The sequence below is a fragment of the Camelina sativa genome, chromosome 4 (genome assembly GCF_030686135.1).
Source record: "Camelina sativa cultivar CO46 ecotype springtype chromosome 4, ASM3068613v1".
NCBI classification, from domain to species: domain Eukaryota; kingdom Viridiplantae; phylum Streptophyta; class Magnoliopsida; order Brassicales; family Brassicaceae; genus Camelina; species Camelina sativa.
Genome location: NC_141883.1, coordinates 17181976 through 17206742, shown reverse-complemented (window position 1 = coordinate 17206742; position 24767 = coordinate 17181976). Strand labels below are relative to the sequence as shown.

Below are 24767 nucleotides of genomic sequence, written 5' to 3'. Positions count from 1 at the left end.
AATACAATATTATTTTAAAAATACAATGTTTTACAAAATAAATACATGTCAACCATAACAACAACATGCCAACATGGTATTTGTAATGAAAACATGAGATTAGAACAAAACCATGATTTTTTTTAAAAAACCATGTCCAACCACCACCGTGAAAAAGGTTTAGTTCGGTGGTAGCGATTATGGATACGTAACTAGTAGTGGTGAGTTATTAAAGACACAATAGAAATTACAGATCTGGTGGTGCTGGTGGTCAGCGTTAGATATATGGTTATGGTGGTGATGATTGTGGATACAGAGATGACAGTTGTGTGAATCGTGGGATACAAAAGACATAACAAAAGAAAATAAGGATCTCAATTTGGGAAGAGGGGGTCGTTGTGAAGGAGATAAAGCCATTGAATGAGAGAGATAGTGTTTTTGTACGAGAGAATTAAACTATAGAAGAAAATGACATAAAGAATACTCTAGTAATTTACTTTGTCTTCCCGACCAGATACTGTTCTCTAGTGCTATTTACTTAATTATTTTCGGTTTCAGTGCTATTGCATATTCTCTAAATACTGTATAATAGGTGTGGTGCTTATGTGTTTCCAAATAATACGACAGGAAAAAAAAATTGCAAATAGCGTCGAACTCCTGAGTACTTTGTCAGTTTGTTGTATCGAAGGAAAACAAACAGAGACATTTGCAATATGTACGCACACTATAAATTTAAAAGGAAAACAAACAGATTATTCACTTTTTATAAACTTTTGTTATATAATTTGTGGATATCTATGTCTTTTTTTTTTTTTTTTTTTTTTTTTGGCAAACTGTGGATATCTATGTCATGTTATATAATTTGTAGATATCTATGTCATTATATCGTCATAATATTTGTTATTCACACAGAAACATTTTTGTCCAATTTCCAGTAGCTAAAAGAGGGAGAACTAATAAAAAAATATATGCAGATACTTAATATATTTTAATTTTTGATGGTCATACTTTAATGAGTTTGATTAAATATGGTAGAAATGACAAATTTTAACACTGTCATATATTCAACATTGGTCATATAAAATTTTGGAAATAATGTATACTTGTAATCTCAGATTTAAAGACTTAATACTAAAAATAACTAACTCATTAACAAACTTAAATAACCCGCGAAAGTAACTTTTTAATAGAAGTAAATGACCCGCCAAATGTTGCTATTGACTTAATTTAAAAATATGTGGACTCTTAATATAGTTTTACAATTTTATTACCTAAACATGATTAGATTTAGTTTTCTTGACCTCAAAATGATATTATTTTTTTACCAAAACATTGAAATTTTTGGATATAAATACAATGGATCCAAAATGTTCACGATCAGTTCTTATAAAACAAAATAAAATAAAAGGTTGTGAATATTTCAAGAGATATAAAATGTTGGTATTCAACTCTAGCTTTTGATTGTCTCAATTATTCAAGCCAAGGTATCCTTACTACATCTCTTTTAAAATTTGTTAGCCAAAGTTTCAATGTTTTTTTTTTAATTTATGTTCAAGAAAAATAATTTGTTGATATTTATTTTTCACCAAATCGGATTCCTCTCAATTAAATATAAATAATTTTTTAAAAATAACGCGCCAAAATAGAGTTATTAACTACAAAATTTTTGTGTGATAAATTTTCAAACACTATAATTTTTTTGGCGCGGTATTTATCTTATCGTTACCAATTTTGTCTTAATTTGATTTTTTTTTTTTTTTTTTTATCTAATTACTATGATATCTTCAACATGCATGTCACGTATATACTGTATATATGGCCTTCATAGCTTACTTTTGTATATTTCACACAAATAGATCTCTCAATTGATCCAACGGCTTGTCTTTTTTGACGTGGCGAAATCGTAATAAACCTGATTGATAGTAAAGTTACAAAACATACGATTACAATACGATACGATTCTGTGAGAAGAAGAAGGCACAAAAAGTTAGGTGAGTTATTTTTTTGGGTGTAGAGTTTGGTGTTTTTTTTTTATGTGTACATGTTAGCACACCGGAACTTAAACCGGACGTGTATTGTAGTAATCTAAACCGGATTTGATAAAAATCGGATTTTGTTCCGGTTATCTCTGTAAAATCGTTTACTTTCGTGTCCCTCCTTCCTTCCTTGGGTCTAAAATAAAAAGAAGCAAAATGTGTCGGCGTTGTTTGAATCCGTAGCGCACTAATTCTAATGAGTTTGTTTAATGATTTGATATGCAATATCCGATCTTTGGGTAATTCTTCAATTTTGCTTTGTTCTTGGATTTGATTTTGGAACTCAAGTTGTTTACTAATTTTGAATGATTCATCTCTTTGTTTTGTCTTTTTTTTTTATAGATCGGTTGCTGTACGAAGACTATATACTTCGGCGATTTGAACTGAGACGTCATCGTTTGTGTGAGTTTAAGAGATGGATTTGGTTACTAGTTGCAAGGTATATTATTGACTTTGATAGTTTTGTTTATATACTGGTTATTAAAAAATGATTGTGACTGGTTGATAAAGATTAGGGAAACATTATATTGAGAAGGAAATTTCCAAAAGAGCTCATGATGGGTCTGAAAATTTTGTTTTTTTTTTTTTTAAATATAAAAATGATGATCTTATGAAGGTTTTGTTTAGGGTTTTGTTACTTTTACAAGAGCTCAAATTTGTTAAATGATATGTATATTTCAGGAGTAACTTGTTCACGATGGGTCTGAAGAATTTGATTTTTATTTTATTTTCAATGATGGGTCTCATGAAGGTTTTTGTTACTTTTACATTTGGTCAAATTTGTTAAATGATATATTTCAGGAGAAACTTGCAAATTTCCGGATGAAAGAGCTCAAAGATGTGCTTGCTCAGATGGGACTTTCTAGACAAGGAAGAAAGCAGGTTTGAAATTTTTGTTGCTAATCTTTCCACTTGCTATTTGTTATGTTTATTATCATCGAATAGAAGATAGTGTTGGGTGATGTTAATGTGATTTTTTTTTTTTTTTTTTTTTTTCTTTGTTTGCCCATTTGCTTGTGCAGGACCTTGTTCAGCGGATTTTGACTATTCTTTCTGATGAGCCTGGTATGTTGCGCACTCATGTTTATTTATTCATGCGTGAACTGTGTAATTAATTTTTTTTTTTGAGTGTTCTGATAAGCGTTTGTCTCCATTATCTAATGAAGCGGGAAGGTTGTGGTCTAAAAGGGATCCCATGGCAAGGGACAGGGTTGAAAAACTAGTGGAGGATGGATATAAGTGAGTGTATGTTGTAGCCATGGATTTACTTTTTTGGTTTACTGCAATAATTTTGTGTGTTTCCACAGGAAAATGCAAGCATCTTGGGCAAGTGAAGTAACGTCTAAAGGACAAGTTAGTTCGGATATCAGTAATGTTAAAGTTAAGGGAGAACCTGAAGGTTCCTTTCAACCAGATATCAAAGTTCGGTGTATTTGTGGAAGCTCACTAGTTACAGAGTCAATGATACAAGTAAGTCTGTGACAAAGTATTTGTCTCCACTCCTGTTTGAGTTGGCGGTATCTCTTGGTGTATATTGGCTTACTAAAATTTTGGTGATACCTTCTGGTTTTCAATAAACGTTATTTTAAATTTAAGTGCGAGGATCCGAGATGCCATGTCTGGGAGCATGTTGTCTGTGTCATTATCCCGGAGAAGCCTATGGAAGTAAATCAACCTCTTCCTGAACCATTTTACTGTGAAATATGCCGACTTACCCGTGCTGACCCGTAAGATCCTCATAAACTTCTCTTGGTTGGGAAATGACTAAATGTTTTTTATATTTCCCCTTGATGCATGATTTTTTTGCGTTTTACATGGTCTTTTATGTGCAGATTTTGGGTCACAATGGCGCATCCATTGTATCCTCTGAGGTTGACGTCAACGATAATCCCAACTGATGGGTATGTACACCAAGTCTTTTGTTGTAACTATCATATTTAGCTTTGTGTACTTATTAGTTTGGAAAGCTGGAGGACTTCCAGTGGAAATTCAAATTCATTACTTCCATCCTCCAGTTAGTTAGATTAGTTTCAATGCAAGCAGTCCCTAATTACTCATCTGCTTTGTGTCGTCTGTGTTTTTCTGGGGAGGGAAGAAGCATTAGAGTTTAGTCTTATAGTCTGCGTACTTTTTTGTGGATGTGGGATTAATTTCAGTTGATGAATAAGGTGAACTGTAGTCACTTAGCTTTCTTAGCTGGACTTCTGTTTCGTTTTAGTTTTTAGAGAAAAAAAAAACCATGGCTATTTCCTAGATAGATTCACAACACCTACTTCAACTTTATAATGATAACTGATGTGTGTTCTTCTAATACTGCGACACAAGTTTCAGTTTAATCCCCATGCCGAGTGTGGACAGAATATTTCAAATAACAAGGGCAGACAAAGACTTGATGGTGAAGCATGAGTACGATGTTCAGGTTGTTAGTTTAATAAGTAGGTTATGTACACTACATACATATGTGTGTTTTCTAATTTGCAGTTCAATTTGTTTTGTTTTCAGGCTTGGTGTATGCTCTTGAATGACAAAGTTATATTTAGGATGCAGTGGCCTCAATATGCTGATCTGCAAGTCAATGGTATGTGAGTCCAGTTCATATGGGATGATATGCTAACTAAGTTAGTGTTATTAGCGTGTTCGTAGGAATATGAGGATCATGGTTTGCAGATCTCAGTAAATGTGCTCTCTGCTATCTAATATGGATTCATGATTAAGTTGTTACGATTTTATAGGTGTACATGTTCGTGCTATTGACCGGACAAGGTCACAGCTTCTGGGGGCCAATGGCCGCGATGATGGACCTATTGTATGTTTTTCATCTCTGTTCAGTAACAGTTCTTTGTTCTCATGGAATAGTTTGCTCTCTCTAAAATTAATATCAAGTTGTTCGTAATCTAGTATAAACCCATCACATTTTTTTTTGGCAGATCACACATTGTGTTAGGGAAGGAATTAACAAGATATCCTTGAGTAGATGTGACTCCCGCATTTTTTGTTTGGGTGTAAGGCTTGTGAAACGACGGACTCTGCAACAGGTACTTGTATTTACTGATAAGATGTTGCATGAGAAACAATTAAAAAACAGTTAACAGTAAAACTAGAGTCAGTGCGTTGGAAAAATAATATGAATTAGTGTTTATGGCATTGTTGTGTGAGAAGAAATAGCATGTGCATGCGAAGGAAGTTAATATGTGTGAGGGTTACACTATTGTTGCAATCAAAGTTCTAGGTTTTCCCAGTTCTATTTTGACTATAATTTGTAGGCTATATAATGTTGAGATATGTTGTCTTTGATCCTGAGCTGAATCAAATCTGGTATTTGAATCCATGGTGAAATGGAATAATTCGCTACAATTTGTTGGCTAAATAGTGTTAAGTTCTGTTCTCTTTGATCCTGAGCTGAGTTAGATCTGGTCTTTTTAAATCCATGGTGCAATGGCATAATTGACTACAATTTTTGTTCAAAAAAAAAAAAAAATTGACTACAATTTGTTGGCTATATATAGTTTTGTTAAGTATTGTTTATTATGTTGTAGAATCAGATTTCATATTCTTTTTCAATATATTTTTCATAGCTATTTCTAGTGTTCTTAAAGGCTCATAACATTATCTATTTTACTCTTGTGATTTTCCAATAAACTCACCTTTTTTTATTTTTTTATTGTAGGTCTTAAACATGATTCCGGATGAGGATAAAGGTGAACCTTTTGAAAATGCTCTTTCGCGTGTAGGCCGATGCATCGGAGGTGCAACTGGAAATGATGATGCCGACGGTGACAGTGATATTGAGGTTGTCGCAGATTTCTTTGATGTCAATCTCCGGTGTCCTGTAAGTTCCTTTAGTAGATTACATCTCGTTTTTAATAGGTTGTTTGCAATCCGATAGTTCTGTTTATCTCATGGCTATCTGATGCTCTTTATGTGTACGTTTCAAGACTGATTAGTGTTACCTTTCTGTTGGTGTCACTAGATGAGCGGCTCTAGGATGAAAGTTGCTGGGAGATTTAAACCCTGTGTGCACATGGGATGTTTTGACCTTGAGGTGTTTGTAGAGTTGAATCAACGTTCTAGAAAGGCAGGTATCCTATTATAGTCTGGTTAATTGGGTTGTTCCTATTGTTTGACTAATTTATATGTTCTGTGGTTTGTTTAACTACAGTGGCAGTGTCCTATTTGTCTGAAGAACTACTCTCTGGAGCATATAATTGTAGATCCTTATTTTAACCGTATTACATCAATGGTAAACTTTTGTAGATGTTGTAATTCTTGATGATTTCAATGTTTTATTCAATTAAGTACGTTTATAATGATTGTCTTGCTGCATGTAGATGAGACATTGTGATGACGAGTTGGCGGAGATTGAAATTAAGCCTGATGGTTCTTGGCGTGTGAAGCTCGAAAGTGACAGCAAGCGCAGAAAAATGGGGGAACTCCCACCCTGGCGACTACCTAATGGTAGTATCATCCCCACGGTTGATGAGATGAAACCCAAGATGGAAATATTAACATCAGTTAAACAAGAAGGTTGCTCAGATGGTCCAACCCCTTTGAAAGATGGAATAAGGAAGAGTTGCAATGGCAATTGCGAAGTTAGCAAACCTAATACTAATGGTTTGTCTTCCAGTAATAGGGAAGATAAGGTTGAGTATCAGGAGCAAAATGTTATACCAATGAGTAGTAGCTCAACTGGAAGTGGTAGGGATAGCGATGACCAGAGCGTAAACCAGGACGCTCTTGGGACCTTTGAGTTTGGAAACAATGGGATGAAGCTTGGTTCTCTATCCATGAATGTAAATCCAAGCTACAACTTTAGTGACAGGAATCATCAACCAGCAGTAGCAAGTAATAATGAACCCATCGTTTTGAGTGATTCTGATGAAGAAAATGATGTTGCAATCACTGGGTGTTCTGCCTTCAATGAGAATCAAACTGATGGCGGGGTAAATTTTTCATTGCATCTACCTGGTATTAACTCATATAGTGAAAACCCTCACGCCATGGCTGGGGGCAGTTCGGGCTTGGGTCTTTTTACCAACATTGACGCTGATGTATCAGAGGGTTTCGTTAGTTTGGAGCGTGGTCCATCGAACTGTGCTCCTGCAGTAAGTAGTGGTTACACAAAAGCTCCAGAGACATCAATGCCATCTATTCCTATGTTTTCAGAATCGGTTGGACGACGCGAAGCAAATGCAAACAATGGATCACTTCAAATACTTCTGCCAACAAGACCAGATACCTCAGCTCAGTCTGATTTAGGAAATCAGGCGGAGATGTCAAACGGAAACCCTAGTGATGATTGGATCTCTCTAAGGCTTGGTAATCAGGGAGAGACAAAAGGTGTAAACAAAGTCAATGCGTCGACAAGAGAGGGTGCTTTGGATACTTTGTCAGAAACAGGTTAGTTTCTCCTGACCGAAAATGATTTTTGCTTTTCTAAATTTCCTGAAACATCAAGGGATATTGAATACCGACTGTCTATACTTATGACTAATTCGCATTAAGATGTCCTTACTTGTCTGGGTTGTTTGGTGGTGTACAGACGAATAGGAGCGGTCTGAATTAACAAGTATGTGTTACTGACTATTATCTAACTTGTTTGCAGCGTCGTTGCTTCTTGGCATGAATGACAGTAGTAAAGAAGAGAAGGCAAGAAGACAGAGATCAGATAGCCCGTTTTCATTTCCTAGGAAGAAGCGTTCCGTTAGACCCCGACTGTTTCTCACCACTGACTCAGATTCAGAATGACATGTACCTCAACTTGTTTGTTTATTCATGGAAGGTAAAAAAAAAAAAGCTAATCTAATTCTTGATCAACAACTCTGAAGCTAATAGCATCACTGTGAATCTGAAGTTTCTCTGTCTCATTGCAGGATGCTATTTGCAAAGGAGTAAATAGGTTTATTATACAAAGTTAATGAAGGACTGGAAAGCTTTTGGTCAGTAATTGTTATTTTCGATAGGACTTTTTTTTGGTTGTTGAAGAGGAAACTTCAAAGTTGGTTACTACAGATATGGGCAAGGAGAGGAAACAAGCATTTTGTAAATGTGGGTTTTACTTTTTTCTTTGTTTTGTTGAATAGTAAAAAAAATCAGCTCTTTTCTTCTTCTTCTTTTTGTTTACAAACTTATTTTTAGGAAACAACATTATATAATATATGAAGTTTTTTTTAATTTTTTTTTTTTGGGACAACTTTATATAGGAAGTATATTTAGCATAGCCATTGAGGTATTTATTACCATTTTTTTAAACTTCCTGAATTCGGAAATAGTAACCAAAATCGACCCGAAGTTGAAAATGTTTTTCATAGAACAGTGACAGTGATATATTGCAGTAAGAAATGCAAATGTGATGTAGTGGTACCTTAATGTTTATTCATAATACTAGGCATGGCCACCTCAATGTTATTCATAGATATCATATAGGCCATAATACTCGGATCCGAGGAAAGATGACCTGGCCTGAAAAACCCCGACCTGAATTCGAATCCATAATGTATAGTATGGCTGTTAAAGATGACAAAGATGGTATGGGAGAGTAGTAGTAGAAGTAAATAATAACAAAGTGGTATACGGAACTAAGATTAGACCATCATCATGACTCATTGCTCATATCCCATCCTCATCACTTATTGTCAGTTTGTCACAATTATTATTAAAAACTCAAATTACCACTTTGTTAAATTAAAAAGCCGATTTTGGCAATTTATACCAACACATTCTTGTTCCGCGTGTATATCATCGAAAGATGCAGAGGTTTTTCGCAGCGAGATCGATTCTGGGCAACGCCGTCAAGTCTCGGAGGAGGTCCTTCTCTTCTCTTTCCTCTTCCCTCCTCTTCGACGATACTCAGTTACAGGTTCTTTATATCTTCTTTCTATTATTCTTGATTTCTAGGAGTCAGAACTTTTTTTTTTGGTTGGTGGTGATGACAAAATGGTGTCGTTTTTACATAAGAATCATATCGTTGTGGCATGTGCCCCTTGTGAAGTAGTAGTTTAAAGACATATAAGAGAAGAAGAGTTTGTGTTTAATTCAGTGAATTTGATTGATGGTTTATGTGTGTTGTGAAATTGATGGTTTTTGTGACATTGTTTTGCCGTTGTTGTTGTTGTTCCCCTTGGCTGCATTGCAACTGAAGTTTAAAGAAAGTGTATCCAAGTTTGCGCAAGATGTTATCGCTCCTCATGCCGAAAGAATCGATAAAACTAATTCATTTCCAAAGGTCTGTCTTGAGACTTTTGTTGCTTATGTCTTTGTTGCTTTATGTATCTCACCAAAATCTAATCTTTCATACTTTTTTTTTTTTTTAAACTAGGATGTTAACTTATGGAAGCAGATGGGTGAGTTCAATCTCCATGGAATCACTGCACCTGGTAGATCTTTGTCCTAGCATAGATTAATACGTTTCAATCCTTTTTTATGTTTAATGTTTAGAACGGGAACTTAATCGTATAATCCTTTACCTGCAGAGGAATATGGAGGTTTAGGTCTTGGTTACTTGTATCATTGTATAGCAATGGAGGAAATCAGTCGGGCCTCAGGGTCAGTTGCTCTGTCTTATGGTGCCCATTCCAACCTTTGCATCAATCAATTGGTAAACATATGTATGGCTCACTAGTTCTCTTTTGCAATATCTGAGTTTTTTAAAGCCAAGATAGAAGATTTATTACTACTTTACAGGTGAGGAATGGAACTACAGCCCAAAAGCAGAAATATTTGCCAAAGGTATTGTTTCATCTGAGCTTTTTTAGTATTGTCACTGCTATGCTAATGGTTTTATCAGCAAATAAAACCAGTATTAGAAATCTCATCTTATTATGAATGGAAGAAAGACCATTATTTCATTTTGATTAGTTTAGTTTTCTTCATTTGTGAACTTTTTTATGTTTCCCCTGACTTTTGTTTTTGAAATCTCGTTAGAGTTTAGCTAACTAATGACTTACTGTTATGAAGCTGATCAGTGGGGAGCATGTTGGTGCTCTAGCAATGAGTGAACCCAATGGTAAGATACATACCGTTTGGATGAAGTTTGAGAGTGTGTGGACTGAGGACACACACTCATACATACATATAGTGACCGCTTTAGTCTGATGGATACTGATTCTAGTTTTTTGAATTCTTCACAGCTGGTTCAGATGTTGTCAGCATGAAATGCAAGGCTGATAAGGTAGATGGTGGTTATATAATAAATGGCAACAAGATGTGGTGCACTAATGGTCCGTCTGCTGAAACACTGGTAATATAGATTAGCTTATATGTTACCTTCTCAGATTGATTTTGTTTGATACATTTTTTGGTTTAGTTTTAACATTTTTTTAACCATCTTGTTTTGGTTGGATCAGATTGTTTACGCGAAAACTGATACAAAAGCAGGTTCTAAAGGAATCACGGCTTTCATTATAGAGAAGGGTATGGCTGGGTATGTATATTCTCAAACTTGATGGAACTGACTTTCTATAATCTTTAGTAAATGGAACAAAATTTAGAGAGTGAGTTCCTTAAATCAGATTATGATTGTGGTGGCTTTGCAGATTCAGTACTGCTCAGAAGTTGGACAAACTGGGAATGCGGGGAAGCGATACGTAATCCCAATTCTCTCAAGATGACAATATCTGTGTAAACTGAATCGCTCTTTTCCTCTGACATCTGTCTCTTCTGAGCAGGTGCGAGCTTGTTTTTGAGAATTGCTTTGTTCCTGAAGAAAACATTCTTGACAAGGAAGGAAAAGGTTGTTACTAACGCAACTTCATTGGTTTGTTTATAACTCTTATTCTCTAGGTTAATGGATAATTTACATTGTATGGTCTGTTTTTTCTAGTATATGATGATCTAGTAATCACCAACACATGTTTTGCTACTTGTACATTTTTTGAGTCGAGGCTACAAGTCCCCTCTCTATACTTGTCTGATGACCATAGGGTTTGCACGTGCAGGAGTGTATGTTCTGATGTCTGGTCTGGATTTGGAGAGACTTGTTTTGGCAGCTGGGCCATTAGGGATCATGCAGGCATGCCTTGACACTGTACTTCCTTATATTCGTCAGAGAGAACAGTTTGGTCGTCCAATTGGAGAATTACAGTTTATACAGGTTGATCTCGATCATCCTTCACCTAAACTTCTCCATTATATCTCAACTTTGATCATAAAAAGTTGGTTGAATAATTTCAGGGCAAAGTTGCTGACATGTACACTGCATTACAGTCTTCAAGGTAAAGAAAACTTCTCTCAGTAGTGTGGAATTTATTTTTCCCATACAGCAGAAATGTAGCTCAAGCAAAAAAAATGTTTCTTTGGCATCTCAGGTCATACGTCTACTCTGTTGCTAGGGACTGTGACAATGGGGACATTGACCCAAAGGTAATTTGATAATAAATAATCCCTCCTTCTCATTTTCTGTTATGGACAATAGGTATTGGTACAGAAAATGATCAGGTATAGGAAGAGGTCACACGTCCCATTGTTCCCATTGTCTGTACCAATAACACTGCCACCGTAACCTAATAACACCAGCCTTCTTGTGTATATGCTTACCTTCTAGGACTGCGCCGGAACTATTCTCTGTGCAGCCGAAAGAGCAACTCAAGTCGCTTTACAGGTCAATTATCCTTACTCTCCTACATATATCTCAAATATCTTAGTCCATTTCTATATGTAGTCATTACCTTAAAATTTCTGTCACACAAGCGAGTAAAACTAAATTGAACCGGAAAACCAGTTTTAAGAGTTGTATTCTGTCTTTCTAATAATTACCAGCAAAACAAAACTTGGAAGGGCACATAACTACACATATTGGGTATATTGCTTACCTGTCCTTTGAGACTAAGAGGTTTTGGTTTGATGTTTCAGGCGATACAATGCTTAGGCGGAAATGGATATATAAACGAATATGCAACAGGACGCCTTCTGAGAGATGCAAAGCTATATGAAATCGGTGCGGGAACAAGCGAGATAAGAAGGATTGTCATCGGTCGCGGGCTTTTCAAAGAACAATAGAGAAAAGTATGTTTTCTTGCCAATGCGACATTTTCACTCTGTACAAGTATATATAGTTTACAATGTCCACAGTAACCTCGCAATAAAAAATATAACTTCCAACCATACTTTTATGTTTCAGAACTTTTGTTATTTTCACCAGAAACCATATCAAACCGACTAAAATTTGATGTTAGGGACTTTAAGTATCCAAATACCTATACCAATATACTATTTAAGTGAAAATTCAGCATCCATAGTCACATTATGTGTGATAAGTTATCAAGATACCATCATCAATCCATCATACTTCACATAGCACCAACACCACCCTTATTTTTATTATGTAAGTCTATAACTAAAACATATGGCTAACCTAGTGTTTAGTCATTTGATACGTCATAGTAAAGATAAACTCTATACTGTATTAATCTTTATCACCTTTCAGTTTGGTTGTGTACCGGTATCTCTTGTAAAATCTGTGGTTGTCTACCCAAAGATCCCAAATCATTAGCAACTTCTGGCTGAGTTGGACTCTCACCTAAATCGATATCACCATTATTATCGTTATCGTTGTTTGTTTCCGGAGTTTTTTCTGTCTTCCTCTTGACTCTAAACCTACCATGCCACTGCCTGAACACATTTGCTATTTGTTCTTCCAAGATTACTCTCTTGTAGCGTTGACCCCATCTATACATACATGACATGCATCCAAATGAAATTCAGAGCACTATGTTACACTAAGAATAATAATTTGTATATAAATGCAACACCATTCATTAAAAGCAGTAAGAGTTATATTTAGGGAGTTAATTACCTGAGTTACAAGTGCGTAAAGAGGCAAGGTAATGTAGCTGCTCAAGACTTGGACTGTCACCCTATAAATCATATACAATTAACGATATAATTTATAGTACAAAAACATAATTTCGTTTCTTAGAGCTTGAAAGAAAATGTAATGTAACTGTTGGAATAAGATAAATAAATTGTAGTGCTTACGCTAATACAATTCGTGTGATGATGATCTCTCGGTTATCATGGTAGCAAGAGTTAATCCCAAATTGCCACTAATTTCATAATTAAAATTCAAAATTACATAAGATATATCAATTTTTTTTTCCTTTTTTTTTCAGTGGAAACTCAATAATTAAACTTACAGTGATCCACACAAAAAAGGCCATCTCGAAGGTGTTCTGTATCATTGTCAAACCAAAATTCCATTTTTATTAATATGTGCCAAAAATGTTGCAAAATCATATGATGAAGCATTATAAAAGACGACATGTAGTTTAGACAAGATTACCAGAAAAAGCGTGTAGTGAAGAATGCTTAAGAGGAAACGAGGATTGGAGAACCAAAAATGCTTGTCGTTTGGCTCAACGAGAGGGCTTCCTCTAATCACATTGTTATGCTCCTTAATCGTGACCGCCATTTTCGCTACTATCATCTCTAGTTTTGTCCCGATCACTAGAACTACCTACATCACAATATTAATCCATCAATTTTTCTAGTTACACAAAAACTAATACTAAGTATTGGTCATATTTAAGTAAAATCTTACAATTAGTGGCACAAATGACATATAAAAATATACTCTCCAACCTGATGATGATTATAGGGAAAAAGCAAAAAGGTAAGATGAAAATTAATAATCACTACTTTATATTTTACTTTAAGCTAATAGAAATTTAAGTGAAGTTACCGTAAACGTCGAGAAGCATAAAGATCACCACAGTTAGCCACATCAAAGGACTGTAATAATTTATAGAAAAATTAATTTGATATTTTCACTTTAAGTGACATTCAAATGAGAATATAAAACATTGTACAAATCCATTTTTAAATACCTGATACCAACTATAGTTTTAAAATCTTCATGTAAAGATCTTTGTATATACTTTTGGAAGTTAAAAGCATTATTTGATGATAAATGAGCCTGCATCAATATTCAAAAGAACATATTAATATAAAATTTTATTTTCTAGAATAATTATTCATTGATAAACAAATGAGATACTAACAAAGATAAAACCATGACGGAGTGTGAGGTAATCTATTTTTGCCACCAAGTTAAAAAATTGCCTGAAGAAACATTTCTAAGAAAGAAAAATAATTGTAATTACTCATCTTTGTATTTGAGACATATGCTAATTAATAAAGTGATTAGAAGATGAAGAACGTGTACTAACTTACAATCCAAAGTTGTATTGATGTTTCAGTCCAAGAACTCAAGTGTCGTCGAGCAAATGTTGTATCTCTTGTCATTCTAAACCTATTCGGATCTTTAAATTACATAGAAAATTATTTAGTTTACATGAACTTTCTTGGAAAAAAAAATTAGTGATATTGTTTGTAATATGGTAGTATTTGTCCACCCAAAAAAAAAGGTATGTAATATAGTAATAGAAAATACAAAATCTCACCGTTTGATGTTAGATACTCCACTGTTTGAGTCTCTTTCTCCCACGATTTCCATTTTCTCATCTATATGTATTACATATATAAAAGTTTATATGTAAACGATAGACTCAATATGATAAAGAATATATAAAAAAAATATGTTATAATACATGTTTTATTTGCTATATATATATATGAATTTTACAGTTGTTTTAGCGAAGGCAGTCTCACAACATTTATAAATGAAGTAAAACATTTTATGTTTTTTTTTTAATATAGATATGATGTTATAATATTTGATTGCATCATTCAATATATATAAGTACGTACCTTGGCCATTCCAAGGAGAAGAACGGCAAGATTGTAGAGAATATGCATACATGCCAACACAAAGATGAAGAAACTCAACTGAGTCAAACCCTCTTGTGATATTAGTGACGTTTTCCCCTGCAAATTTCAATATGACCAAGTCGGATTAGTTTAGCTCGCAATCAGTAAATGCTTCTTTACGCTTACTAGAAAGAGTCCACATTTCTTTTTCATTATGACTTAATTAAAAAAAAAAAAATTATAAACATTTGAGTGACGAGACTAATTTTGATCCTATGCTCCGCGTTACAAATCTTATTGACAGGAGTTTCAATTCCTGGGATATGGTCCAGCTTACGGCTGCGTTTGTGCTGGAATATGTGGCTATAATTTCTGCTTTATCAATACGACAACCAGATAAACTGGATTTGCTGGGATGGCATTTTACTAAGTCTGGTAAATACTCGGTTAAATCAGGGTACCACACTCTTCGCTCTAACATGATAGCTCCTGCCGGTCCGGCGTTTTTTGGACCGACCTTGGTGCCCCTTCAAGCTTTTGTGTGGAAAATTCGGTGTCCTCCAAAACTTCGGCACTTCATGTGGCAAGTACTTTCGGGTTGTGTGGCAGTTACAGCTAATCTACGGAAACGTGGTTTGAGTTGTGATGCTACATGTGGGCTTTGTGGTATTGGGAAGGAGACGATTAATCATACCCTCTTTGAATGTCCGCAAGCTTGCCAGGTTTGGGCCTTGTCGCAGTTTCTGACGGCTCAGGGTGTCTTCCCCTCGGAATCGATTTTCACAAATATGGATTTTCTTTTTTGGAGATTCCCAAATGTTCAGAATCAGGAATATTTTCCTTGGATTTTATGGTATATCTGGAAGGCCCGAAATGATAAACTTTTTAGTAACCTGGACTCCAATCCCCTAGCCATCTTGCGGTTAGCGGAGGATGAGGCAAAAGCATGGGCTCTGGCTCAGACGGATGATGTGGTCTTAACACCATCTATTGCCGGTACGGCTCCCCCTGTGGGAGGGTGAGTTTTGGGGTTTCTAGGTCTTTCTCAAGTTATGCTTGTTATGTTGATGGTTCGTGGAAAGCAACGAATATTTTTGCGGGTAGAGGATGGTTTTGCACGTCGCCTTGGGGCGATGTCCCCACTATGGGTGCTGCCAACCTTCGCCGCAGTCTCTCTCCTCTTCGTGCCGAGGTTGAAGCCCTTATCTGGACTATGCGATGCATGATTGGGGCGGATAATCAATCCGTCGTCTTCCTCACCGACTGCTCTGACTTAGTGAAGATGGTGTCTTCGCCTTCCGAGTGGCCAGCTTTTACACCTTACTTGGAGGACATTCAGTCGGATAGAGAGGAGTTTGTCTCCTTCCCCCTAGTCTATGTCCCCCGCTCTCAGAATGGTAAAACGGATAATCTAGCGCGACGTATTCGTACAGTTCCGCACCTAATTACCTATGTAAACAATGTTCCTTCGTATTGGCTCATTTGAGCCAATCCTGTACTCTGCTGTCAAAAAAAAAAAAAAAGACTAATTTTTATTACGTGAATATATCCATAATATAATTTGGAGTTAAATAAACTGATTATTAGTAGTAATATTAATATAAATTAGCATTTTATTAGTACAGTAATAATGTAATATTAATATAAATTAGCATTTTATTTCGTTGACTCTCGCTAACGACGATATGTATGTGTGTCCAAACTCCAAAGACTCAAAGTCAACGTCAAAGTAAATTGTCTGACATTTAGGATCTTTCTTTCCTATCTCGGAGTATCTCCATTTTTTTATTCCAAAAAATAAATTGTTTGATTTAAATTTTAGTTTGTCGATCGAGCTTAAAATCTTTGTATATACCCTTATATACGTTATATATAATCTCCACTTCGGATTAAAAATACAAATAAAACTTCAAACATTGAAAAATGTTGGCAAGGATCAAAAGATCAAGAAGAACCTTGGAACAATGATGAAAAAAGTTGTCATGATGATCATCATCCTCATCATCTTCATCATTGTCATTATCATGTAATGAAATGGTTTTACGGCAAGGCAACATTCGATTGGCATACTTTATGGGAATGCATATATTCGAAACTTCACCTTCAGTCACATTTAGCATTAGTGACATGAATCCTAGCACCATTAGAACTGCCCTTACAGAACATTATAAGTTCAGAGATTAACAAAACTGGTAAAGATATTACAATTAAGTGTCATAAACAAAATAGGTTGTATTTTCAAAGAAAAAAAACGAAACAGAAAACAACTATGTGTGAGCTTTTATTAATGAAATGATTTTACTACGAATTAACGGGGCAGAGTTTTACCTGATTTGAGCTTCTCTAATGCTTCAAGTAAAGATGTTTTTCTATTTTTCTGAAGTCTCTGCAAGCAATAAATAAGAAAAAAGTGACAATAATATAATAAACTATTAATTGTATAATTGGCCAGAGTTTACTCCTTTCAACTTATATATCTGTTTTGTATAGATATTTGAATATTGAAGTTTACTCTTGCAAGAAAAAATGACAAAAAAATTCCAAAAACTTAGAGAAAATTAAAACAGAATTTTATAAAAAGAAGCAAGAAGTTTTATAATTCAGAATTGTATACACATATATACATTTTTGTACTTACAATTGAGAGAAGATTGATGAGACGCTCAAGGAACATGGAAACAGCGACGAAGAAGAAACAAACGGTGGCCAGAGCCCAAGTGGGAGTTTCTTGGAGGGATCGGACGGTGCCAACCTCCGCAGAGTGGTTGCTTTCTTCTTTTTCCGTCATCTCTTATATTTTCTGGTGACTGATGTGTGCAGTTGAGAAGATGAAGATATGTTGTTAAGTTTATATTAATAGTGTTTTGCAATCATTGTTGCAGTAAAGAACTTTTCAAAGTTTCTGGTAACCACTGACGTGAAGCTTTAAATGTGACATTGAATCCCAAATCCCACTTTGTCCGCCCAGTTTGACTTAGTAAGACATAATATTAGTCTTACTTCGTATACTATAATGGTTAAAACTTGAAAGATTCTTAGTATCATTACAAATTTACGTGTTATTGTAAATTACACCCTCTGCTTCAAGTAACGTTTAAGGTTTCTTCATATTATTAAGAAAATATTTAATTTTTCTGGTTTATCCCTAATTAATATATTGTTTTATTTCATATCATCAATTAATAAGTTAAAGAAAATAGGAATAAAATTTAAAAAAATGTAAAAAAAACTATATTGGAAACATAAAAGTAAAACGACAACTAATTAAAAATGAAAGAAGTAACCATTAGTTGGAGGGGAAAAAACTGTTTTTAATATGAGTTTTCATCTTTCCTTTCGACAATATATAAAGAAGCGGAAAAAAGAATATATGAAAAAACAGGTTTATTTTTTAAAATATTTACTTATAAAATGACAGAGATAATCACGAAAAAAAAATCGAAGACGAAGACGAAGACGAAGAAGAAATATAACAGATTTATTACTCTATTAGCGTATAAGTCTAATCTAGTAAAGGAAGTAGCGTTTAATTTTACTTTTTCGATTATTTTGCTTTACCTAACTATTGGTTGTATATGTATGTTTATGAATAACAATGTATTTTCTGGTTTAAGATAATGAAATGAGATCATAAAAAAAAAACTAACGATCGAAAAGATAGTTTTTTTCGTTTAAAAAAAAATATAAACGAAAGTATTGTAGAGAATTTTATCGGTTTTTTACTTAGAAGTGGACATCTAAATATAATTAATTAATGATAAATTAAACCAAACTAAACTAACCCGAATTGAAACCAAACCGAAGTACACAAAGTGAAATTAAACCAAATAGACTAACTTTGGTTTAAATTTGGCTAGAACTTTCACAAAACCGAACTAACCAAAGTTCATATTAGAACATAGTTTTGTTAGAGGTTCATTTTGATAAAATTAGATATTCACCCAACAAACTTGTATGTTACAAAAATAATAGTATATGTTTCCAAATTCAAATAGGCTGAAAATTATTAAAAACAAAATTAATTAATAATATACAATTTAATGACAATTAATCACATCATTGCTGTATCTTAATTTCATCAACAATATTGCGATCTCCTAAATTCACCTTCTTTTTCGGTTTGACAACCACTTCATTAACCTATTAAATTTTTTTTTTTTTGAATACAAAAGTTAATGAAGTAGATTTGAGCATGAATCTATCTATTCAAACATCGTAAATTATTCTGGATACAATTCAATTATTATATAATACGTACAGTATTTAATTGAGAAGAATTACTCAATTATATTATAAGCTAACCTAAGCCCATATGAACCATTAACAATATTGGCTATGTGACTTGGGACTAGTTTCAAGACAGAGATATATTCATGTTCAAATCAGCTTAATATATTGACACAGAAATCTAAAACTGAAAATGGTATAGCTTATTAGAGCTATATTTGCAAGAAACATAAAGAGGAAAATAAATTTATGTTTTGTCACCGAGAGCTCAATGGATTCTTAATTTAATTTCATATACGATGGGGAAGAGATCGAGTTGTACACTTGTACGTACAAATAGGAAACTCACATCGAGTTGTATAATTACTAATTGTATCTTAATGAAAACCCTAAACACATAAGCTAATTAATAATTGGGCCTTAAAAGTTTACGCTGAATATAACTACATTTAAATTTCGATTTACTAATTAAAAATGTTTAAGAAAAAAAAAACACAATTCCAACTTGTATTATTAATACTTTTCAACTCCGACGTTTACGCTCCGCGCCTCGTTTGCGAAGAGCGAGAAATTCCAAAAATGGAGAGCGATGGTGCACGAAGAAGCAGGGAACCAAATCGGAGACATTGGAGAAAAGAAAAAGAAGAAGAAAGCACGTGAACGTGAAAATGCCGGTCATTGATATTATCTTCAGAGTCGACGAGATTTGTAAAAAATACGACAAGTACGACGTTGACAAGCACCGTGAGCTCGGAGCTTCCGGGGACGATGCCTTCTCTCGTCTTTTCACCTCCATTGATTCCGATATTGAAGCTGTTCTTCGTGTTCGTCTCTCTCTCTCTCTTTTAAAACCATAGATTCCTATTTTGATATGTTTTGTATTATTTGTTTGAGATCCAAGCAAAAAAAGTGATCAGGATTGGTAGAATATGAGATATTTCTTGTTGCAATTGTTTACAACTTGTAACTAATAGAATCTATATATATTAATTTGCTTACATTTTCAGTGAGTGCTCTTATAGTATAAATTTGTATCAAATATATGTAGAAAGCGGAGTTGGCGTCAACGGAGACGAATAGAGCTGCAGCGGTGGCTATGAATGCTGAGGTTCGAAGGACAAAAGCTCGTCTAGCTGAAGATGTTGTTAAACTACAGAAACTCGCTGTTAAGAAGGTTTAACTTAATTACTTATGGTTGATTTATTATTTAAAATAATGAGTCAAGATAAGGAATATATAAATGGTTGTGTTCAAACTTTTGAAGGTCAAAGGGCTTACGAGAGAGGAACGAGAATCCCGTTGTGATCTAGTTATCGCATTAGCCGATAGGATTCAAGATGTACCTGATGGAAATGAGCATGCAGCAAAGCAAGCTAATAATGACTGGGGAGGTGCTTCTGCACCTAACAAGAACATCAAGTTTGATATGTCTGGTAGTGTATAATGTTTCTTTCGTTTTCTTGTTTTTTTTTTGTCTCATCACAAGACTATAAATATAATTATGAGTTTTTTTTTTCTATTTTTCTGTGGTTACTATTAGAGGAAGACATGGATGATGGTTTTTTCCAGGAAAGTGAAGAATCTAGCCAGTTTCGACAAGAATATGAGATGAGAAAAAAGAAACAAGTACGTGAATTTTCATATATGGATCAGCTTTTTTCATTTTTCTTTTCATGGTGAGAATTCTGAATTAGCTTATGCTTTTCTTTAGGACGAGGGTCTTGATGTCATATCAGAAGGTTTGGATGCACTCAAGAACTTAGCGCGTGACATGAACGAGGTATGTTGTTTACTCATATGCCCCATGTAGCAGAGTTTACTAACCCATGGAGATTTACGATTTTTGGATTTTTAGGAACTTGACAAGCAAGTCCCATTAATGGAAGAAATGGAAACAAAGGTGAGATTCTTTCTCCTTTGATGATTCTTCCTCCTTAGTCAGTATTAAAAAAAAAACCGTAATGCAGCTTATCTTGGGCTTTAACGTTGGTGTTTTTGAACTTTGATCCGTTTTGGTTATTAGCTTATTTTGTTTTTAATTGTTGTTGTTTATTTCTTCTGAAAGGATTAGCATGGGATAAAAAGAGTTTTAGATTTGATTTTATCGTTAGGTGGTGTTATAAACTTATGGGATTTATTGATTTGAATAGAGTACAGGACTCGAAATCAATCTATTGGCCGTTTATGTTACGTTGTTGCTCTATCAAAACACTAGACATATAATAGATCTGCATGATTGTTCTAGGTCGATGGAGCAACTTCTGATTTGAAGAACACCAATGTTCGACTTAAGAAACAGCTTGTGCAGGTAAAAATTAAAAGAGAGACCGGTCTCTTGATCAATTATTATTATTGTCTCATTTCAACTCTATGTGCTAAAATCGGGTGGGGATTTCAGATGAGATCCAGCCGCAACTTCTGCATCGACATTGTTCTTCTCTGTGTGATCCTTGGAATCGTTTCTTACATCTACAAGTAAGCCTGATCTCTCGGTGTCACTCTATATCTCGTTCAATAGAGCTCTAACTTGTGTTTGTTTCTCAATTGCAGTGCTCTAAAGTAAAGTTGGAGATGACGACCCTTATATTCTCTCTCGCTGTTGTGAAACATTATGGTAAGTTCTCTACTAAAGCTCTCCAAGTAAGCAAGATAGTTCCTTCATCTTTGACCAATATGGCAATATGTATACAGATTTTTTAACGATTATTCTTGGTAAAAAAAAATAATAAAGAGAATATAATTGCACAACTGACCGGCCCTGTTGTAACTGAGATTTACTGCCACTCAAATAATTATAGTAAAATGAAAACTTACGTCTGAAAGAAAAGAAGTTGATCGATTAGTTTCTTTTAATATAAAAGCTTATTATAAATGTAAAAATGGTAATATAATATTTTGACCCAACAAAAAATGGATAATGCAAATAATTTTTCTCCGGGAAGTACAATGTTATATATATATTAGATAACGACCCGCACTGCAGGTTTAAAGTTTTATAAATAAAATAAAATTTAATAAAATTTATCGTATATTATTTATATATATTTTTTGCTATAATACACTGATTTATATCCATATACAAATCTTTTATTTATATTTTTTTTTTTTTTTATGTTATCATTAAAAGTGTATTTTTTACACCTAAGTATACTGTATATTACAAATAAATTATTTACCATCATTTAGGAAATGTCTATATGAATAAATTAAGTCAACTATTATATGTATTTTTATATTCATTTTTGCATAGCTTCTTTAATCAATAAAATTGTTGGCTCAAAAAATATTTTAAATAAAAAATAAATTACATCACAATACACATATGGAAAGAACCTCGGTTCTGCCCTCCTCCATTATGGAGAGAACCTTGCGTCTAACCTCCTTCACCATAGAGAGAATCTTCGCTTCACCTTCTTCCCTTGGGGAGATAACCTTGCGTCCAACCTCTCTCACCTTCCTCCCTTGGGGAGATAACCTTGCGTCCAACCTCCTCCACCATAGAGAGAACATCGGCAATGCCCTCTTCCTGTGTGGAGAGGACATGTTCACGGCTTTTAGCTATCTCAAAGTAGCTTACTCCAGCAACCATTGAAACTAACACTACAAGAAATATAGGTTTTGTTAGCAATAGAGAAATGCTATTATATGTCATTAATAGTGAATTATCAAACGCTATGTCAGCGGCAGCTATAATAGGTCGCACACATATTATAGCGTTTTTGGGTTTGCTATCGTATTTCAAATATATGATAGCGTTGATTTTGACTTGCTATTAATTAGTCTTCCTTATGATAGCTTCTTTTATTAACATTGTAAGTTCTATACAATAACGTTTTTTCAATTTGCTATGGATGGCCTATCTTATGATAGCTTTTCGTTTTGACGCGATATTTGTTATATAATAGCGGTTTGTATTTGCTATTGATTATGCTATCTTGTGATAGCTTTCGGTATATCACTACAAGAAAACCTGCGTTTAGCGACTACCAATTGTGACTCTTAATTCAGTCGTAAAAAATAATGACCACTTAGCGATTCATTTACGACTGTTTCCCGACGAACTTTACAGAAGAAGCAAAACAGTCGCACTTTTACGACGGAAACATTATAGTCGCAACACAATCGCAATTTGAGACTGTTCAGTGACAGTAATTTATAAAAAACAAAGAGTCACAAATTAGCATCGATTTTGCAACTTATACTCCGGTCACAAGTTTATTTATCGATAAGTTGCTAACTCCTATTTTTTGCGACGAAGGTGCTACGACATGTGCGACTTATTTGCAACCACTTTTGCGACTGTTTAGCGTCTAACACCTGAATTAGATACTGGTTTGCGACTCCTTAGCAACTCTCGATTTGTTGAATTTGAAATTTCACATTAGAGAAATGTTAACATGTTTCTATACACATTTCCACTTTGAATTGATCAATATCAGTCATATAAACTTTGTCAAAGCTTTCCATTTTAGTATTTAGACACAAAAAATTCATAATATCTAAATCATTGTAAAGAGTATACATGTTATTTCATAAGAAGGTTTAATTTTATGAAAATTGCAAAACAAATATATGAAAACAATATTTAAAGGTCATAAACTATTCCATATACTCTATAAGACAATCATGAGTCCATATTGTTGATTGATATCAATAGAATTGTGCAAAAATGATAGATTCCAAAAATTTGTATTGTGACTAAAGTCGGAGAGTCACAATAGAGTAACAAGTTGCGACTAACTTGTTACTCAATTTGCGACTCTTGTTTTTTGCGACTACCTTGCTACTAAATTTGCGACGATGTCGCAACTACTTTTGCGACTGTTTAGCGTCTAACACCTGAACTAGATACTCTTTTGCGACTGTTTAGCGTCTAACACCTGAATTAGATACTGGTTTGCGACTCCTTAGCAACTCTCGATTTGTTGAATTTGAAATTTCACATTAGAGAAATGTTAACATGTTTCTATACACATTTACACTTTGAATTGATCAATATCAGTCATATAAACTTTGTCAAAGCTTTCCATTTTAGTATTTAGACACAAAAATTTCATAATATCTAAATCATTGTAAAGAGTATACATGTTCTTTCATAAGAAGGTTTGTAATTTTATGAAAATTGCAAAACAAAGATATGAAAACAATATTTAAAGGTCATAAACTATTCCATATACTCTATAAAACAATTATGAGTCCATATTGTTGATTGATATCAATAGAATTGTGCAAAAATGATAGATTCCAAAAATTTGTATTGTGACTAAAGTCGGAGAGTCACAGTAGAGTAACAAGTTGCGACTAACTTGTTACTCAATTTGCGACTCTTGGTTTTTGCGACTACCTTGCTACTAAATTTGCGACGATTTCGCAACTACTTTTGCGACTGTTTAGCGTCTAACACCTGAACTAGATACTCTTTTGCGACTGTTTAGCGTCTAACACCTGAATTAGATACGGGTTTGCGACTCCTTAGCAACTCTCGATTTGTTGAATTTGAAATTTCACATTAGAGAAATGTTAACATATTTCTATACACATTTCCACTTTGAATTGATCAATATCAGTCATATAAACTTTGTCAAAGCTTTCCATTTTAGTATTTAGACACAAAAATTTCATAATATCTAAATCATTGTAAAGAGTATACATGTTCTTTCATAAGAAGGTTTGTAATTTTATGAAAATTGCAAAACAAAGATATGAAAACAATATTTAAAGGTCATAAACTATTCCATATACTCTATAAGACAGTTATGAGTCCATATTGTTGATTGATATCAATAGAATTGTGCAAAAATGATAGATTCCAAAAATTTGTGT

General features: G+C 34.0%; 4 protein-coding genes across 7 annotated transcripts; 3 read left to right on the top strand and 1 right to left on the bottom strand.

Moving 5' to 3' along the window:
• The first annotated feature begins 1954 nt into the window (after positions 1-1954).
• Positions 1955-8186, top strand: LOC104790786 (E3 SUMO-protein ligase SIZ1). Of its 2 annotated transcripts, none has more exons than XM_087510252.1 (18): positions 1955-2254; positions 2358-2454; positions 2817-2897; positions 3038-3080; positions 3182-3254; positions 3323-3485; positions 3612-3742; positions 3848-3916; positions 4347-4434; positions 4518-4593; positions 4748-4821; positions 4943-5050; positions 5683-5844; positions 5986-6090; positions 6175-6255; positions 6344-7412; positions 7618-7794; positions 7886-8186. In XM_087510252.1, exons 2-17 carry the CDS (start codon positions 2431-2433, stop codon positions 7758-7760), a joined length of 2490 nt encoding a protein of 829 aa, XP_087366378.1. In that variant the 5' UTR covers positions 1955-2254; positions 2358-2430; the 3' UTR covers positions 7761-7794; positions 7886-8186. The 2 variants fall into 2 exon arrangements, with proteins under 2 accessions (XP_087366378.1, XP_087366377.1); XM_087510251.1 differs by having other exon boundaries at positions 2097-2254; positions 4341-4434.
• Positions 8187-8542: 356 nt separating this feature from the next.
• LOC104790784 (isovaleryl-CoA dehydrogenase, mitochondrial) lies at positions 8543-12113 on the top strand. Its single transcript, XM_010516568.3, has 15 exons — positions 8543-8871; positions 9154-9237; positions 9331-9388; positions 9485-9609; positions 9696-9740; positions 9969-10017; positions 10142-10251; positions 10358-10434; positions 10547-10597; positions 10679-10743; positions 10949-11103; positions 11184-11224; positions 11318-11372; positions 11554-11610; positions 11862-12113. The coding sequence occupies exons 1-15, from the start codon at positions 8761-8763 to the stop codon at positions 12006-12008; spliced, it is 1230 nt and encodes a 409-aa protein (XP_010514870.2). The 5' UTR covers positions 8543-8760; the 3' UTR covers positions 12009-12113.
• Positions 12114-12194: 81 nt separating this feature from the next.
• On the bottom strand, positions 12195-17612 carry LOC147945873 (MLO-like protein 3). Of its 3 annotated transcripts, none has more exons than XM_087510248.1 (15): positions 17356-17612; positions 17046-17103; positions 16673-16866; positions 14718-14834; positions 14411-14471; positions 14181-14269; positions 14009-14083; positions 13835-13923; positions 13690-13739; positions 13549-13589; positions 13291-13464; positions 13145-13180; positions 12987-13054; positions 12803-12865; positions 12195-12674 (listed from the first exon to the last, which is right to left on the bottom strand). In XM_087510248.1, the coding sequence occupies exons 1-15, from the start codon at positions 17503-17505 to the stop codon at positions 12425-12427; spliced, it is 1515 nt and encodes a 504-aa protein (XP_087366374.1). In that variant the 5' UTR covers positions 17506-17612; the 3' UTR covers positions 12195-12424. The 3 variants fall into 3 exon arrangements, with proteins under 3 accessions (XP_087366374.1, XP_087366372.1, XP_087366373.1); XM_087510246.1 differs by having other exon boundaries at positions 12195-12677; positions 12805-12865; XM_087510247.1 differs by lacking the exons at positions 16673-16866; positions 17046-17103; positions 17356-17612 and adding an exon at positions 15055-16065 and having other exon boundaries at positions 12195-12677; positions 12805-12865.
• Positions 17613-19556: 1944 nt separating this feature from the next.
• LOC104790782 (syntaxin-72) lies at positions 19557-21692 on the top strand. Its single transcript, XM_010516566.3, has 9 exons — positions 19557-19768; positions 19993-20118; positions 20209-20377; positions 20485-20570; positions 20656-20724; positions 20800-20844; positions 21190-21252; positions 21343-21419; positions 21495-21692. The coding sequence occupies exons 1-9, from the start codon at positions 19613-19615 to the stop codon at positions 21505-21507; spliced, it is 804 nt and encodes a 267-aa protein (XP_010514868.2). The 5' UTR covers positions 19557-19612; the 3' UTR covers positions 21508-21692.
• Positions 21693-24767: the final 3075 nt, after the last annotated feature.